The sequence below is a fragment of the Lichenostomus cassidix genome, unplaced genomic scaffold, assembly GCF_008360975.1.
Source record: "Lichenostomus cassidix isolate B80296 unplaced genomic scaffold, HeHo_3.0 HiC_scaffold_40, whole genome shotgun sequence".
NCBI classification, from domain to species: Eukaryota; Metazoa; Chordata; class Aves; order Passeriformes; family Meliphagidae; genus Lichenostomus; species Lichenostomus cassidix.
Genome location: NW_028147459.1, coordinates 2,412,075 through 2,430,882, shown reverse-complemented (window position 1 = coordinate 2,430,882; position 18,808 = coordinate 2,412,075). Strand labels below are relative to the sequence as shown.

Below are 18,808 nucleotides of genomic sequence, written 5' to 3'. Positions count from 1 at the left end.
CTAAGCCTGTCCCTGTCACCTTGTCCATCACTCCGTTGGTTTTGGGGATTTTTGGGATTTTTTTTCCCCCCAATTTCCATGATTTTTAGGGGATTTTTTGGGGGGATTTTAGGATTTTTTTAGGATTTCCCCCAAATCCCCCTTGAGAAGTCTCTGCTGAGGTTTCTAGGGTGGATTTCCCCCAAATTTAGGATTTTTTTCACCCAATTTTGGGGATTTTCCCACCCGATTTCCCTGATTTTTAGCGGATTTTTTCTGGACTGTTTTGGGATTTTTTCCAGAATTTTTGGGAATTCCCCCAAAATCTCCCCTAATTCTCTCTATGAGATTCTCAGCTGTTCCTGGGTGCATTTTTGGGCTGATTTTCCCCAAATTTAGGGGTTTTTCCACCCAATTTTGGGGATTTCTCACCCAATTTTGATGATTTTTAGCCGATTTTTTTCAGGATTTTTTTGGGGAATTTTTGGGGATTTTTTTTAGGATTTCCCCTAAAATCCCCCCTAACTCCCAGCTGATCCTAGGTGGATTTTAGGTGGAATTTCACCTGAATTTGGCCTTTTTCCACCCAATTTTGGGGATTTTCCACCCAATTTCAGTGATTTTTTGGCTATTTTTTTTTTTGGAATTTTGCGATTTTTTTTTTGTAATTTTTGGGGTTTCTTTTAGGATTTTTTTGGCAATTCCCCAAAATCCCCCCTAACTCTCTCTATGAGATTCTCAGCTGTTCCTGGGTGCATTTTTGATCTGATTTCCCCCAAATTTAGGCTTTTTTTCACCCAACTTTGGGCATTTCTCACCCAATTTCGATGATTTTCACCCGATTTTTTCGGGATTTTTTTGGGGAATTTTTTGGGATTTTTTTTTAGGATTTCCCCTAAAATCCCCCCTAACTCCCAGCTGATCCTAGATGGATTTTAGGTGGAATTTCACCTAAATATGGGATTTTTTCCACCCAATTTTGGGCATTTCTCACCCAATTTCGATGATTTTTAGGGGATTTTTAGGGGATTTTTTTGGGAATTCCCCAAAATTCCCCCTAACTCTCTCTATGAGATTCTCAGCTGTTCCTGGGGAGCATTTTTGGGCTGATTTCCCCCAAATTTAGGGGTTTTTCCACCCAATTTTGGGGATTTCTCACCCAATTTCCATGATTTTTAGAGGACTTTTTCTGGGATTTTTTGGGGGATTTTAGGATTTTTTGAGGATTTTCTCCAAATCACCCTTGAGATGTTTCTGCTGATGTTTCTAGGGTGGATTTAACCCAAATTTAGGATTTTTCCCACCCTATTTTGGGGATTTCTCACCCAATTTTGGGCATTTCTCACCCAATTTCGATGATTTTCACCCCATTTTTTCGGGGATTTTTTTTGGTAACTCCCCTACACGGTCCCAGGGGATCCCCCTGGGCTGTCCCTGCTGTCCCCTGTCCCTGGCTGTCCCCGGGGTGGCACCTCGATGACGCGGGGTTTGTCGATGACCCGCGCCCCGCGGTTCCCTTTCTCCACCACGCCCACGATCCAAGCCTGCAGCGACTCCTGGGGATTGCCTGAGCCTGGAGACCTCAGCTCGGCGCAGAAACGAGCAGCCTGGGCTCGGGGGAGGACAACCAGGAGACCTCCTGGGGGAGAAATGGGAAAATATTTGGGTTAGGATATGAAAAAACCTGAAAAAATGGGATTAAAACCCAAAAAACCTGGAAAAATGGGATTAAAACCCAAAAAAAACCCCATTACAAATGGGTCAGGAGCAGCCTGGGCTCAGGGGAGAACGACCAGGAGACCTCCTGGGGGGAAAATGGAGAAATATTTGGGTTAGGATATGAAAAAACCTGAAAAAATGGGATTAAAACCCAAAAAAATGGGGTTAGAACCCCAAAAAATGGGGTTAAGACACAAAAAAAACCCATTATAAATGGGTTAGCAATGGCCTGGGCGCGGGGCAGGACCACCAGGAGACCTCCTGGGGGAGAAATGGAAAAAAATGGGATTAAAACCCAAAAAAATGGGGTTAGAACCTAAAAAAATGGGGTTAGAACCCAAAAAAACCTGAGAAAATGGGATTAAATCCCAATAAAAATGGGTCAGGAGCGGCCTGGGCGCGGGGCAGGACAACCAGGAGACCTCCTGGGGGACAAAATATTAAAAAATAGGGTTAGGGGACAAAAAAATGGGGTTACGATACAAAACACCTGAAAAAAAAGGGATTAAACCCCAAAAAAATGGGATTAAAACCCCCAAAAAATGGGGTTGGGACCCAAAAAAACTCATTACAAATGGGTCAATAGCGGCCTGGGCGCGGGGGAGGACAACGAGGAGACCTCCTGGGGGGGAAATGGAAAAATATTTGGGTTAGGGTACGAAAAAATGGGGTTAGAACCTAAAAAAATGGGATTAAAACCCAAAAAAACCCTATTACAAACAGGTCAATAGCAGCCTGGGCGGGCGCGGGGCAGGACCACCAGGAGACCTCCTGGGGGAGAAATGGAAAAATATGGGATTAAAACCCAAAAAAATGGGGTTAGAACCCAAAAAAACCTGAGAAAATGGGATTAAAACCCAAAAAAAACCCCATTATAAATGGGTTAGCAATGGCCTGGGCTCGGGGCAGGACAACCAGGAGACCTCCTGGGGGGGAAATGGAAAAATATTTGGGTTAGGATATGAAAAAACCTGAAAAAATGTGATTAAAACCCCAAAAAAACTAGAAAAATGGGATTAAAACCCAAAAAAACCTGAAAAATGGGATTAAAACCCAAAAAAAACCTGAAAAAATGGGGTCAGGAAATGAGAAAACCCCCAAAAAATGGGGTTGGGACCCAAAAAAGCTCATTACAAACGGGTCAATAGCAGCCTGGGCACGGGGGAGGATGACAAGGAGACCTCCTGGGGAGAAAAACATTAAAAAATAGGGTTAGGATACAAAAAAATGGGGTTAGGATACAAAAAACCCTGAAAAAATGGGATTAAAACCCAAAAAACCCTACTAAAAATGGGGTTAAGACACAAAAAAACCCCATTATAAATGTGTTAGCAATGGCCTGGGCGCGGGGCAGGACCACCAGGAGACCTCCTGGGGGAGAAATGGAAAAAAATGGGATTAAAACCCAAAAAAATGGGGTTAGAACCTGAAAAAAACTGAGAAAATGGGATTAAAACCCAAAAAAACCCATTATAAATGGGTTAGCAATGGCCTGGGCGCGGGGGAGGACAACCAGGAGATCTCCTGGAGGGAAAATGAAAAAAACCTTTGGGTTAGAAGTGATAAAAGGAAAAAAAAAAGGGGTTAGATACAAAAAAACCTGAAAAAAATGGGATTAGGAAATGAAAAAAAAAACCAAAAAATGGGGTTAGAACACAAAAAACCTCATTAAAAACGGGTCAATAGCAGTCTGGGCGCAGGGGAGAATGACCAGGAGACCTCCTGGGGGAGAAAGGGGAAAATATTTGAGTTAGGATATGAAAAAACCGGAAAAAATGGGATTAAAACCCAAAAAAAACTGGAAAAATGAGATTAAAAGTAAAAAAAAAACCCATTAAAAATGGGATTAAACCCCAAAAAACCCCATTATAAATGGGTCAGGAGCAGCCTGGGCTTGGGGGAGAATGACAAAGAGACCTCCTGGGGGGAAATGAAAAAATATTTGGGTTAGGACACAAAAAAATCTAAAAAAATGAAATTACGACATGAAAAACTGGAAAAAAAACCCCAAAAATGGGGTTAGAACCCAAAAAAACCTGAAAAACTAGGATTAAAACCTATTTTTGCCTCTTTTCCCCATTTTTTGGAGTCCCCAACCCCATTTTCAGTGATCCAAATCCCATTTTTTGGGTTTCCATCCTATTTTTTTGCCCCTTTTCCCATTTTTTGGTACCCCAAATCCCATTTTTTGGGTTTCCATCCCATTTTTTTTTGCTTCTTTTCCCATTTTTGGTACCCCAAACCCCATTTTTTTGGTCCATTTTCCCATTTTTGGGTCCCCAAATCCCATTTTCAGTGTCCCCAACCCCATTTTCAGTGTCCCTAACCCCATCTTCAGTGTCCCTAATCCCTTTTTTTTGGGTTTCCAATCCCATTTTTTTGCCCCTTTTCCCATTTTTTGGGGCTCCAATCCCCCAATCTCATTTCTGGTGCCCCTAATCCCATTTTCAGTGCCCTTTTCCCCATTTTTAGGGTCCACAATCCAACTTTCGGTGCCTCTTTCCCCATTTTTTGTGCCAAATTTCCCATTTCCGGGTTTCCTGCCATCGCACTCACAGCGCCCCCTGCTGGCCGGGAGGACCCAACGCTCCCTTTCACCAACTCTGCCATTTTTAGCTCCATTTTCCCCATTTTTGGTGCCCCAAATCCCATTGTTTTGCCCCTTTTCCCATTTTTGGTGTCCCTAATCCCATTTTCAGTGATCCCAATCCCATTTTTTGGGTTTCCAATCCCATTTTTTGCTCCTCTGCCCATGTTTTTGGGTCCCCAAACCCATTTCTGGTGCCTCTCATTCCATGTCTGGTTTTCCTGCCATCGCACTCACAGCGCCCCCTGCTGGCTGGGAGGACCCAATGCTCCCTTTCACCAGCTCTGCCATTTTAACACCATTTTCCCCATTTTTGGTGCCCCAAATCCCATTTTCTTGCCCCTTTTCCCATTTTTGGTGTCCCTAATACCATTTTCAGTGTCCCCAATCCCATTTTTTGGGTTTCCAATCCCATTTTTTGCTCCTCTGCCCATGTTTTTGGGTCCCCAAACCCATTTCCGGTGCCTCTCATTCCATTGCTGGTTTCCCTGCCATCGCACTCACAGCGCCCCCTGCTGGCCGGGAGGACCCAACGCTGCCTTTCACCAACTCTGCCATTTTTAGCACCATTTTCCCCATTTCTGGTGCCCCAAATCCCATTTCCGGTGCCCCTAATCCCATTTTTTTGGTCCCGTTTTCCTATTTTTTGGTACCCCAAATCCCATTTTCTTGCCCCTTTTCCCATTTTTGGTGTCCCTAATCCCATTTTCAGTGATCCCAATCCCATTTTTTGGGTTTCCAATCCCTTTTTTTTTTGCTCCTTTTCCAGTTTTTGGGTCCCCAAACCCATTTCCGGTGCCTCTCATTCCATTTCCGGGTTTCCTGCCATCGCAATTACAGCGCCCCCTGCTGGCTGGGAGGACCCAATGCTCCTTTGACCAACTCTGCCATTTTAACACCATTTTCCCCATTTTTGGTGCCCCAAGTCCCATTTTTTTTGCCCCTTTTTCTGTTTTTGGGGTTCCAAATCCCATTTCTGGTGCCCCAAATCCCATTTTTTGGGGTTTCTAACCCCATTTTCAATGCCCCTCACCCCATTTTCAAGTTTCTACTGCCGCGCACACAGCGCCCCCTGCTGGCCGGGAGGACCATCACACCAACCGTCGCAATTTTTGGGTCCCCAAATCCCATTTTCAGGGTCCCCAACCCTGTTTTCAGTGTCCCCAACCCCATTTTTGGTGCCCCAAACCCCATTTTTTTGCCCCTTTCCCCATTTTTTGGTGTCCCCAACCCCATTTTCAGTGTCCCCAAGCCCATTTTTTGGGTCCCCAGTCCCGTTTTTTGGCTTTCCAACCCCATTTTTTTGTCCCTTTTCCCATTTTCAGTGTCCCCCACCCCCGTTGTTAACCCCTTCCCTGCCGTACCCGAGGTCTCCGGCGCCGTGCCCTGCAGCAGCCCCCCGCGGCCCCCGCAGGCCTTGCTGACGGCGGCCATCTTGGCGATGACGGGCAGGTTGTGGATGACGAAGGAGACGTCGAGGCGCTGCTGAGCCGCCAGGGCGCGGGCGTGGCCCAGCACCCCGAAACCCGTCACGTCTGTCGCCGCGTGGGCGCCGAACGCACGCATCAGACCTGCCGCTGGGGAGGGAGGGAGGGACAGTCAGGGGGGACAGCTGGGGACATCATGGGGTGACCCCAAAGCACCCCAAACCCGTCACGTCCGTGGCCGCGTGGGCGCCGAACGCACGCATCAGACCTGCCGCTGGGGAGGGAGGGAGGGAGGGACAGTCAGGGGGGGACAGCTGGGGGACAGCTGGGGACAGCTAGGGGTCAGCTGGGTTATTGGACGTCATCTAGGGGTCAGCTGGGGTCATCTAGGGGTCAGCTGGGGTCATTGGAGGTCATCTAGGGGTCACCTGAGGTCATCTGGGGTCAGCTTGGGGACAATGAGGTCAGCTGGGGTCCGCTTGGGGACAGCTTGGGGACAGAGGGGTCAGCTTGGGAACAGCTGGGGTCATCTAGGGGTCAGCTGGGGACAGCTGGGGGACAGCTGGGGGTCAGCTTGGGGACAGCTGGGGTTATCTAGGGTCATCTAGGGGTCAGCTGGGGACAGCTGGGGGACAGCTGGGGTCATCTAGGGGTCAGCAGGGGTCATCTAGGGGACAGCTGGGGTCAGCTGGGGGACAGTGGGGTCAGCTTGGGGCACTAGGGGTCACCTGAGGTTATCTAGGGTCAGCTTGGGGACAGCTGGGGTCATTGGAGGTCATCTAGGAGTCACTTGACGTCAGCTTGGGGACAGTGGGGTCACCTGGGGACAGCTTGGGGACAGCCGGGGGTCATCTAGGGGTCAGCTGGGGACAGCTTGGGGACAGCCGGGGGTCATCTAGGGACAGCTGGGGTCAGCTGGGGGACAGCTTGGGGACAGTGGGGTCACCTGGGGTCATCTAGGGGTCACCTTGGGGACAGAGGGGTCAGCTGGGGTCAGCTTGGGGTCAGCTGGGGGACAGCTTGGGGACAGAGGGGTCAGCTTGGGGTCACCTGAGGTTATCTAGGGTCATCTAGGGGCCAGCTGGGGTCAGCTGGGGTTATCTAGGGACAGCTTGGGGACAGAGGGGTCACCTGGGGTCAGCTCGGGGACAGCTGGGGGACAGCTGGAGTCAGCTTGGGGATGGCAGGGTCACCTTGGGGTCACCTGGAGTCACCTGAGGTTATCTAGGGTCAGCTGGGGGACAGCTGGGGGTGACCTTGGGGTCCCCTTGGGGACAGAGGGGTCAGCTGGGGTCAGCTTGGGGACATCAGGGACAGCTTGGGGGCAGAGGGGTCATCTAGGGGTCATCTAGGGGATGGCAGGGTCACCTTGGGGTCATCTAGGGTCACCTTGGGGACACCTGGAATCATCTGGGGTCACCTCAGGGTGACCTGGGGTCATCTAGGGTCAGCTTGGGGTCAGCTGGGGTCAGCTTGGTGTCACTTGGGGTCACCTGGGGTGACTAGGGGTCACCTGGGGTCAGCTTAGGGACACCTTGGGGTCATCTTGGTGTCACTTGGGATCATCTAGGGGTCATCTTGGGGACATCAGGGACAGAGAGGTCACTTGGGGTCACTAAGGGTCAGCTGGGGTCATCTAGGGGTTACCTTGGGGTCACCTCGGGGACAGCAGGGTCACCTGGGGTCAGCTTGGGTCAGCTTTGGGACAGGGGACCTGAGGTCATCTAGGGGTGACCTTGAGGTCATCTTGGGGACAGCAGGGACAGCTTGGGGACAGGGGGGTCACCTGGGGTCATCTAGGGGTCATCTTGGGGACAGAGAGATCACCTAGGGTCATCTTGGGGCCACCTGAGGTCACCTTTGGGTCCCCAACCCCATTTTTTTTGCCCCTTTTTCCATTTTTGACACCTGAAGTCACCTTGGGATCATTTGGGGTCATCTTGGTGTCACTTGGGGTCATCTAGGGTCACCTTGGGAACATCTAAGGGTCAGCTTGGGGACAGCTGGGTCCCCTGAGGTCAGTCTGGGGACAGCAGGGTCACCTGAGGTCTTTGGGGACATCCACTATGACCGAGGGACACCGTAGGGTGGCTTTGGGGACACCTAGAGTGGCTTTGGGGACACCTAGGGTGGCTTTGGGGACAGCTGGAGAAAGTTTGAAACACTGGAGTGGCTTTGGGACACCTTGGGGGAACTTTAGGGACATCTGGTGTCTTTGGGGACACCTGGAGTGGCTTTGGGACACCCTAGGGTGGCTTTAGGGACACTCAGCATGGCCTGGGGACATGTCAAATGGCTTTGGGGACATCCAGGGTGGCTTTAGGGACCCTCTGGTGGCTTTGGGTTCCCTTGGGGACAGCTGGGGTGGCTTTGGGGTCACTCAGGTGGCTCTAGGGACACTTCAGGGTGGCTTTGGGGACACTGAGAGTGGCTTTTGTCCCCAGGGTCACCCACCGTGCTGGACAGAGCCACTGCCATCTGCCCTGTGTCACCTCCCTGGTGTCCCAAATGTCCCCAGTGTCCCCAAATCCCCAATGTCCCCAACATCCCCCGCGTTCCCAAATGTCCCCATTATTCCCAAAGTCCCCAACATCCCCAACATCCCCAATGTCCCCAAAGATCGCCAATGCCCCCAATGATGTCCCCAATGTCCCCAACATCTCCAGTGTCCCCAGTGTTCCCAAAATCCCCAAATTTCCAACATCCCCAGTGTCCCCAAATCCCCATTATTCCCGAAGTCCCCAATGTCCCCAAACGTCACCATTATTCCCAATGTCCCCCACATGCCCAATGTCCCCGAAGTCCCCAGTGACCCCAACATCCCTAATGTCCCCAAACATCCCCAATATCCCCAATATCCCCAGTGTCCCCCATGTCCCCAAACGTCACCATTATCCCCAGTGTCCCCAATGTCCCAAACACCCCCAGAGTCCCTAAAGTCCCCAATGTCCCCAAATCCCCAGCGTCCCCAACATCCCCCATGTCCCCAAACGTCCCCATTATTCCCAATGTCCCCAAATCCCCAGTGTCCCCAAATCCCAATGTCCCCAACATCCCCAATGTCCCCAATGTCCCCAAATCCCAATGTCCCCAATATTCTCAATATCCCCAGCAATGTCCCCAGTGTCCCCCAATCTGCAGTGTCCCCAGTGTCCCCAATATCCCCAATGTCCCCATTATCCCCAACGTCCCCAATGTCCTCAACATCCCCATTATCCCCACTGTCCCCAGTGTCCCCGCTGTCCCCAAATCCCCAACACCCCCAACATCCCCAAATCCCCATTATCCCCAATATCCCCAATGTCCCCAATGTCCCCAATGTCCAGAATGTCCCCAGTGTCCCCGCTGTCCCCACCTGTCCGGTTGAGGGTGGCCATGCTGCTGACAGCCTCCTGGTAAGCCAGCTCCACCTCCTCCCGTGTCACCACCAGCTTGATCTTGTTCCAGCGCTCGGGCTGAGGGGACAGCAGGGGACAGCAGGGGACAGCGTCAGGGACAGGGCGTGGCACTGGGGACATCGCTGGGGGGTTGGGGATCCCGCTGGGGACACCAGGGGTGGCTTTGGGGACAGCAGGGGTTGGGTTTTGGTGGCTTTGGGGACATCTGAGGTGGCTTTGGGGTCACCGGGGTCTCTGAGTCCCCTTGGGGACACCAAGGGTGGCTTTGGGTCATCTTGAGGATAGCTGGGATGGCTTTGGGGACATCAGGGGTGGCTTTGGGGTCATCAAGAGTTGGTTTTGGTGGCTTTGGGGACATTTGGGGGACATCAGGTATCACCAGGAGTTGGTTTTTGGTTCCTTTGGGGACACCTGAGGTGGCTTTGGGGTCACCAGGGGTCTCTTAGTCCTCTTTGGGACATCTGAGGTGGCTTTGGGGTCCCCTTGGGGACATCAGGGGTGCCTTTGGGGTCATCAAGGGTTGGTTTTGGTGGCTTTGGGGACATCTGGGGTGGCTTTATGGTCATCTATGGGACATCAGGCATCACCAGGAGTTGGTTTTTGGTGGCTTTGGGGACATCTGGGGTGGCTTTGGGGTCATCAGGGATTGGTTTTTGGTGGCTTTCGGGACACCTGAGGTGGCTTTAGGGTCCCCTTGGGGACATCAAGGATGGCTTTGGGGTCATCTGGGGTTGGTTTTAGAGGCTTTGGGGACACCTGAGGTGGCTTTGGGGTCACCAGGGATGGCTCTGGGTCCCCATGGTGTCCCCACATCCCTCCCAGTGTCCCCAGTGTCCCCCCAGTGTTTCCAACGTCACTCACAATGTCACTCCCAGTGCCCCCAGTGTCCCTCACGATGTCCCCAGTGTCCCCAGTGTCACTCACCATGTCCAGCCACTGGTGGGCAGTGACAGCCATGTGTGTCCCCAAGGGTTTGGTCAGCACCAGGACATCGCCAGGCACCGCACTGTCCGGCCTGAGGGGGCGTGGTCAGGGAGGGACACGCCCTGGGCCTGGCCACGCCCCCCGCCACACCCTGGGGCTGTCCCCAGAGCTGTGACTACGCCCCTTGTCACCAAGCCACGCCCCTAACCCCACCTGTCACTCACATGATGAACCACAGCACTGCCACGCCCCCTTCCCCAAGCCACGCCCAATTGCTCTCGTGGTGGGTTTGATTGACAGCAGTGGCCACACCCACATCCCCAGGGTCTGTCCTATCATAACCAGTGACCTAGTTGATTGACAGGTGCACTGGCCCCGCCCCTTGTCACTCACACAAATGATTGACAGGTAACCCTGGCCCCGCCCCTTTCCCAGGCCCCGCCCCTTACATGACTGACAGGTGGTGCTGGCCCCGCCCCTTGTCACTGACATGATGTTGAGACCCCGCCCCTTTTCCTAGGCCCCGCCCATCACTCACATGATTGACAGGTGACACTGACCTCACCCCACCCCAGGCCACACCCATCACTCCCATGATTGACAGCTGGTCCTGGCCCCACCCCTTTCCAGGCCCCGCCCATCACTCTGATGATTGACAGCTGGCCCAGGCCATGCCCATCACTCCCATGATTGACAGGTGGCACTGTCCCCACCCCACTGCCATGATTGACAGGTTGCAGGCCCCACCCACTGCCATGACTGACAGTTCCCAGGCCCCACCCACTGCCATGATTGACAGTTCCCAGACCCCGCCCCACTGCCCTGATTGACAGTTCCCAGGCCCCGCCTACTCCCATGATTGACAGGTGCCAGGCCCCACCCACTCCCATGATTGACAGGTGGCACTGTCCCCACCCCACTGCCATGATTGACAGTTCCCAGGCCCCACCCACTGCCATGACTGACAGTTGCCAGGCCCCACCCATCACTCACACAAATGATTGACAGGTGCCAGGCCCCGCCCACTCCCATGATTGACATCTCCCAGGCCCTGCCCCACTGCCATGATTGACAGCTGCCAGGCCCCGCCCACTCACATGATGAACTCGCTGGATTGGCAGACGGCCGTGGCCACGCCCCCCACGATGACCCAGGGGTTGAGCACCGTCTGTCCCCCTGTCACCGACGTCCCTCCGTCCTCGGCCGCGTCACGGAACCCCTGGATGATCAGCGGCATCACCTTGTCCCGCTCCTGGGGACAGGAGTGTCACCTTAGTGTCACCTCATTGTCACCTCAGTGTCACTGTCACCCCCTCAGTGTCACCATCCTCCCTGGATGATCAGCGGCATCACCTTGTCCCTCTCCTGGGGACAGCAGTGTCATTGTCACCTCAGTGTCACTGTCGCACTCTCAGTGTCACCTGCAGTGTCCCTGTCACCCCCTCAGTGTCCCCTGTCACTTCCTGTGTCCCTGTCCTTGTCACCCTCAATGTCTCTGCCACCTCCAGTGTCACCCTCAGTGTCCCTGTCACCCCATGTCCCCTGCATTGTCACACTCAGCGCTGCGTCCCCATGTCCCCAACGTCCCCAGTGTCCCTAATGTCCCCAAATGTCCCCAATATCCCCAACATCCCCAATGTCCCTAATATCCCCAAATGTCCCCATTAATGTCCCCAACACCCCAATGTCCCCATTAGTGTCCCCAATGTCCCCAATACCCCAGAGTCCCCAACATCCCCAATATCCCCAAATGTCCCCAATGTCCCCAATATCCCCAATGTCCCCATTAATGTCCCCAGTGTCACCTGGTCGCTCATGCGCTGGCTGACGCTGAGCAGCATCAGCACGTTGTCACACTCTGTCACCCCCATGGCGTACAGGTCACTCAGCACGTTGGCACAGGCGATGCGACCCTGCAACGGGGGGCACAGGGGATTTGGGGTACCCAGGTGGGATTTGGGAGCCCAAAATGGGATTTTTGGGGTATCCAGGTGGGATTTGGGAGCCCAAAATGGGATTTATGAGGTGTCATATGGGATTTATGGGGTCCAAAATGGGATTTGGGGTGACCCAGATGGGATTTGGGAGCCCAAAATGGGATTTTTGGAGTTTCCAGGTGAGATTTGGGAGCCCAAAATGGGATTTTTGGGGTAGCCAGGTGAGATTTGGGAGCCTAAAATGGGATTTTTGGGATATCCAGGTGGGATTTGGGAGCCCAAAATGGGATTTTTGGGGTAGCCAGGTGAGATTTGGGAGCCCAAAATGGGATTTTTGGGGTAGCCAGGTGGGATTTGGGAGCCCAAAATGGGATTTTTGGGGTAGCCAGGTGGGATTTAGGAGCTCAAAATGGGATTTATGAGGTGTAATATGGGATTTATGGGGCTCAAAATGGGATTTATGGGGACCAAAATGGGATTTGGGGGGACCCAGGTGGGATTTGGGGGGACCCAGGTGGGATTTGGGGGCTCAAAATGGGATTTTGGGGAGTCCTGAGGGGATTTTTGGGGTCCTGAGGGGATTTTTGGGGTGACCCAGGTGGGATTTGGGAGCCCAAAATTTGATCTATGGGGTGACCCAGGTGGGATTTGGGGTTAGCAAGGTGAGATTTGGGAGCCTAAAATGGGATTTTTGGGGTACCCAGGTGGGATTTGGGGGGTCTAGGATAGGATTTGGGGGTCCTGAGGGGATTTTGGGGGATCCAGGTGGGATTTGGGGGTCCTGAGGGGGTTTTGGGGGTCCTGAGGTGACCCAGGTGGGATTTGGGGCATCTAGGATAGTATTTGGGGGTCCTGAAGGGATTTTTGGGGTCCTGAGGGGATTTGGAACCCCAAAATTTGACTTATGGGGTGACCCAGGTGGGATTTGGGAGCCCAAAATGGGATTTCTGGGGTAGCCAGGTGGGATTTGGGGGATCCAGGATAGGATTTTTGGGGTCCTGAGGGGGTTTTGGGGTGACCCAGGTGGGATTTGGAGGCTCAAAATGGGATTTCTGGGATCCTGAGGGGCTTTTGGGGGGTCCTGAGGGGATCTGGGGGGGTCTAGGATAGGATTTGGGGGTCCTGAGGGGATTTTTGGGGATTCTAAGGGGATTTGGAACCCCAAAATTTGACTTCTGGGGTGACCCAGGTAAGATTTAGGAGCTCAAAATGGGATTTAGGGACTCAAAATGGGATTTATGGGGTGCCCAGGTGGGATTTGGGGGCCCAAAATGGGATTTGGGGTGTCTAGGATAGGATTTGGCATCCTGAGGGGATTTTGGGGTGACCCAGGTGGGATTTCGGGGTTAGCAAGGTGAGATTTAGGAGCTCAAAATGGGATTTATGGAGTTTAAAATGGGATTTAGGGAATCAAAATGGGATTTATGGGGTACCCAGGTGGGATTTGGGGGCTCAAAATGGGATTTATGGGGTTCAAAATGGGATTGAGGGACTCAAAATGGGATTTGGGGGTATCCAGGTGGGACTTGGGGGGTCTAGGATAGGATTTGGGGGTCCTGAGGGGATTTGGGAGCCCAAAATTTGATTTATGGGGTGACCCAGGTGGGATTTGGGGGTTGCAAGGCAAGATTTGGGAGCCCAAAATGGGATTTTTGGGGTACCCAGGTGGGATTTGGGAGCTCAAAATGGGATTTTTGGGGTCCTGAGGAGGTTTTGGGGAGTCCTGAGGGGATCTGGGAGGGGTCTAGGATAGGATTTATGGGGTTCAAAATGGAATTTGGGGACTCAAAATGGGATCTGGGGTGTCTATGATTAGATTTGGGGTCCTGAGGGGATTTGGGGGTACCCAGGTGGGATATGGGGGAGCCAGGATAGGATTTTTGGGGTCCTGAGGGGATTTGGGGGTACCCAGGTGGGATATGGGGGAGCCAGGATAGGATTTTTGGGGTCCTGAGGGGATTTTTGGGGTCCTGAGGGGATTTGGGGGCTCAAAATGGGATTTATGAGGTCTAAAATGGGATTTATGAGGTTCAAAATGGGATTTTTGGGGTACCCAGGTGGGATTTGGGGGCTCAAAATGGGATTTACGGGATCCAAAATGGTATTTAGGGACTCTACGATAGGATTTTTGGGGTCCTCAGGGGATTTTTGGGGTGCCCAGGTGGGATTTGGGGGCTCAAAATGGGATTTATGAGGTCTAAAATGGGATTTAGGGACTCAAAATGGTATTTGGGGGGTATAGGATTAGATTTCGGGTCCTGAAGGGATTTTTGGGGTACCCAGGTGGGATTTGGGGGCTCAAAGTGGGGCTTATGGGGTCTAAAATGGGATTTATGGTGTCCAATGTGGGATTTAGGGACTCAAAATGGGATTTATGGGGTACCCAGGTGGGATTTAGGGGATCTAGAATAGGATTTGGGGGTCCTGAGGGGATTTGGGAGCCCAAAATTTGATTTATGGGGTGACCCAGGTGGGATTTGGGGGTAGCAAGGTGAGTTTTGGGAGCCCAAAATGGGATTTTTGGGGTACCCAGGTGGGATTTGGGGGCTCAAAATGGGATTTATGAGGTCCAAAATGGGATTTGGGGACTCAACATGGGATTTGGGGGGTCTAGGATAGAATTTGGGGGTCCTGAGAAGATTTCTGGGGAGACCCAGCTGGGATTTGGGAGCTCAAAATGGGATTTTTGGGCTCCAAAATGGGATTAGGGGCTCCAGGATAGGACTGAGGCATCCTGAGAGGACTTGGGGTGTCCCAGGGGGAATTTTGGGGTGTCCTGGGGCGATTTTGGTGTTCCCAGGGTAGATTTCAGGGTCCCAGGGTAGATTTTGGCTGATTTTGGATGATTTTGGGGGTCCCAGGTAGATTTTGGGGGTCCTAGGGTGGATTTTGGGTGTCCCAGGGTAGATTTTGGGTGATTTTGGGGTTCCCAGGGTAGATTTTGGGATTCCCAGGGTAGATTTTGGGGGCATTTAGGGTGATTTTGGGTGTCAGAGGATAAATTTTGGGGGTCCCAAGGTGAATGTTGGATGATTTTGGGTGTCCCAATGTAGATTTTCGGTGATTTTGGGGGTCCCAGAGTAGATCTTGGGGGCATTTTGGGTTTCCCAGGGTAGATTTTGGGGTGATTTTGGGTGTCCCAGCATAGATTTTGGAGGCATTTTTGGTGACTTTGGGGGTCCCAGGGTAGATTTTGGGAGTATTTTGGGTGATTTTGGGGGTCCCAGGGTAGATTTTGGGGTGTCCAGGGTGGATTTCAGGGTCCCAGGGTAGATTTTGGGGGCATTTTGGGTGATTTTGGGTTTCCCAGGGTAGATTTTGGGTGTCCCAGGGTAGGTTTGGGTGATTTCGGGTGTCCCAGGGTACATTTTTGGTGATTTTGGGTGTCCCAGGGTAGATTTTGGGGACATTTTGGGCGATTTTGGGGGTCCCAGGGTAGATTTTGGGGGTCCCAGGGTAGATTTTGGGTGATTTTGGTGTCCTAAGCTAGATTTTGGGCAATTTTGGATGTCCCAAGGTAGATTTTGGGGGTATTTTGTGTGATTTTGGGGGTCCCAGGGTAATTTTGGGTGACTTTGGGGGTCCCAGGGTAGATTTTGGGTGATTTTGGGTGTCCCAAGGTAGATTTTGGGGGTCCCGGGTTGGATTTCAGGGGTCCCAGGGTAGATTTGGGGTGATTTTGGGGGTCCCAGGGTAGATTCTGGGGGTCCCAGGGTGGATTTTGGGGGTCCCAGGGTGGATTTTGGGGGTCCTAGGGTCGATTTTGGGGTCCCAGGATAGATTTTGGGGTGTTCAGGGTAAATTTTGGGGTGCTCTGGGTACCATCATGTAGGGATCATCGACGATGGGGTAGAAGAAGTCGGTGGTCTGCACCAGGGAGAGCCCCCCGTGCCGCAGGGGGATCACACACGAGTCCAGCCCGATGCCTGCGGGCAAACAGGGCTCAGGGGGGCAAAAAACTGCCCTGGGGGGGGAAAAACCTAACCAGGGGGGCACTGAGACCATCGTGGGGGGCAAAAAACTCACCTAGGGGGTGAAAAATCCACCCTGAGGGGTGAAAAACCCACCCAGGGGGGCACTGAGACCATCCTGGGGGGCAAAAAACCCACCCGGTGGGGCAGAAATCCCAACCAGGGGGGAGAAAAACCCAACCCTGAGGGGTAAAAAACCCACCCAGAGGGGCAGAAACCAATCCAGGGGAGTGAAAAACCCACCCAGGGGGGCACTGAAACCACCCTGGGGGGCAAAAAACTCACCCACGGGGAAAGAAATCCCACCCGGGGGGAGAAAACCCACCCTGGGGGGCACTGAGACCACCCTAGGGGGCAAAAAACCCACCCTGGGGGGCAAGAAACAGCCCTGGGGGGCAGAAATCCCACCCAGGGAGGTGAAAAACCCAACCCGGGGGGTGAAAAATCCAACCGGGGGGGGCACTGAGACCACCCTGGGGGGCAAAAAACCCACCCGGGGGGGGTAGAAATCCCATCCAGGGGGGTGAAAAACCCAACCCTGAAGGGTAAAAAACCCACCTAAAGTGGCAGGAAACCCACCCAGAGGGGCAGAAACCAATCCAGGGGAGTGAAAAACCCACCCAGGGGGGCACAAAACTGCCCTGGGGGGGGAAAAACTTAACCAGGGGGGCACTGAGACCATCCTGGGGGGCAAAAAACTCACCTGGTGGGGCAGAAATCCCACCTAGGGGGGTGAAAATCCCACCCAGGGGGGCACAGAAACCATAAAGAAGGGCAAAAAACTCACCCTGGGGGCAGAAAACCCACCCTGAGGGGCAAAAAACCCACCCTAGGGAGCACAGAACCCACCGTGGGGGGCAAAAATCCCACCCAGGGAGGCACAGAGCCTGTTACGGGGGGCAGAAAACCCACCCTGGGGGGCAAAAAACCCACCCTGGGGGGCACAGAGATAAACCAGGGGGGCACAGAAACCATAAAGGGGGCAGAAAACCCACCCTAGGGAGCACAGAGACCATCCTGGGGGGCAGAAATCCCACCCAGGGGGGCACAGAGCCCATAACGGGGGGCAGAAATCCCACCCTGGGGGCAGAAAGCCCACCCTAGGGAGCACAGAACCCACCGTGGGGGGCAAAAATTCCACCCAGGATGGCACAGAACCCATTACAGGGGGCAGAAAACCCACCCTGGGGGGCAAAAAAACCCCACCCTGGGGGGCACAGAGCCCGTTACAGGGTCAGACCCGGACAGGGAGGGAAACTCTGATCCGGTTCGGGAGGAGCTAACCGGATCCGCTCAGGGGAGAAACCGGATTCAACTCGGGGAGAAACCGGATCCGGTTAGGGGAGGGAAATTGGGATCCGGTTTGGGGAGTGACCGGATCCGCGTTCGCCCCTCCTCCTGTCCCCTCCTCTCCTGTCCCCTCCTGTCCCCTCCCCCAGAGCGCCCTTTGCCCCTCAGCTCCGCCAGTCACCTTTGTCCTGTCGTGTGTGAGAGACACCGAGCAGACAGAGCCACCAACCCATCCCCCACAGTGTCCCTGAGCCACCAAACCCTCAGGGCCACCAGCCAGCCCATCCTCCCTGAGCCCCGCAGGGCCACCAACCATCCCCCACAGTGTTCCTGAGCCACCAAACCCTCAGGGCCACCAGCCAGCCCATCCCCCACAGAGTCTGAGAGCCACCGAGCCCCTCAGGGCCACCAACCGGCCCTCACAATGTCCCTGAGCCACCAACCATCCCCCCTGAGCCACCAAATCCCCCAGGGCCACCAACCAGCCCATCCCCCATTGAAACCCTCAGGGCCACCAACCATCCCCCACAGTGTCCCCGAGCCACCAACCATCCCCCCTGAGCCGCCGAACCCTCCAGGGCCACCAACCATCCCCCACCGAGCCCTCAGGGCCACCAACCATCCCCCACAGAGTCTGAGAGTCACCAACCATCCCCCACGGTGTCCCTGAGCCCCTCAGAGCCATCCTGACCTCCCCATGGACCCCAAAATCCCCTCAGGGCCCCTCAGCCCATCCCCCAAAACCTCCCTGAGCCCTCAGAGCCCTCCGGACCCCCAAAATCCCCTCAGGGCCCCTCAGCCCATCCCCCAAAACCTCCCTGAGCCCTCAGAGCCCTCCGGACCCCCAAAATCCCCTCAGGGTCACTCAGCCCATCCCCCACGGTGTCCCTGAGCCCCTCAGGGTCAATCTGACCTCCCCAGGGACCCCAAACCCCTCCAGATCCCCGAAACACCTCAGGGGCCCTCAGCCCATCCCCCAAAACCTCCCTGAGCCCTCAGAGCCCCCTGACCCCCAAGACCCCCAGACCCCAAACCCCTCCTGACCCCCAAACCCCTCCTGACCCCAAAACCCCCTTTAAGGGTCTCTTTAAGGCCCCTCAGGCCGCCTCAACCCCCTCAGCCGCAGCCTTGAGTCACCTCTGAGCCCCGAAAACCTGCCGCGACCCCCAAACCTTCCCCCCGCTCACCCAGCGCCGGAGCGCCGCCGCTCTCCGCCTCTGCCCCTTCCCCTCCGGCCGCTCCCGCCGGCCGCTGCCCCTCGAGTCCCGCCAGGAGCTTCAGCAGCGTCTCCTGCGGGACTTTGCAGCCTCAGCCGCGCAGCTCGCCGTAGCTGGTGAGGCGCCAGGCCGGGTCCAGGCCCAGCGCCGCGGGCTCGAACCGCCGCGACCCGCCCGCCGCCATCTTGGAATGCTGCGGGCCCGCCGAGCGCCACCGCCTCCCATTGGCTGCGCGGCTGCCGCCGGAGGGCGCTGATTGGGCGAGGCGTGAGGAAGGCGGGCGGGGATTGGTTGGTTGTGAGGGGAAAGGGGCGGGGCGAGCACTGGGCGGGGTTTGAGGGGGTGTGACAGGCACGGAG

At 54.3% G+C, this 18,808-nt stretch overlaps 1 protein-coding gene and 1 long non-coding RNA gene across 2 annotated transcripts; both read right to left on the bottom strand.

Annotated features, from left to right (window-relative positions):
• Positions 1 to 625: 625 nt before the first annotated feature.
• On the bottom strand, positions 626 to 18,648 carry LOC146422537 (selenide, water dikinase 2-like). Its single transcript, XM_085046218.1, has 8 exons — positions 18,420 to 18,648; positions 15,794 to 15,897; positions 11,840 to 11,947; positions 11,132 to 11,286; positions 10,035 to 10,125; positions 9,068 to 9,167; positions 5,650 to 5,862; positions 626 to 1,618 (listed from the first exon to the last, which is right to left on the bottom strand). Exons 1-8 carry the CDS (start codon positions 18,631 to 18,633, stop codon positions 1,380 to 1,382), a joined length of 1,224 nt encoding a protein of 407 aa, XP_084902344.1. The 5' UTR covers positions 18,634 to 18,648; the 3' UTR covers positions 626 to 1,379.
• LOC146422538 (uncharacterized) lies at positions 1,669 to 2,755 on the bottom strand. The gene is made up of 3 exons (XR_014848087.1): positions 2,670 to 2,755; positions 2,504 to 2,534; positions 1,669 to 2,014 (listed from the first exon to the last, which is right to left on the bottom strand). It is a non-coding gene; the product is annotated as an uncharacterized LOC146422538 (long non-coding RNA).
• Positions 18,649 to 18,808: the final 160 nt, after the last annotated feature.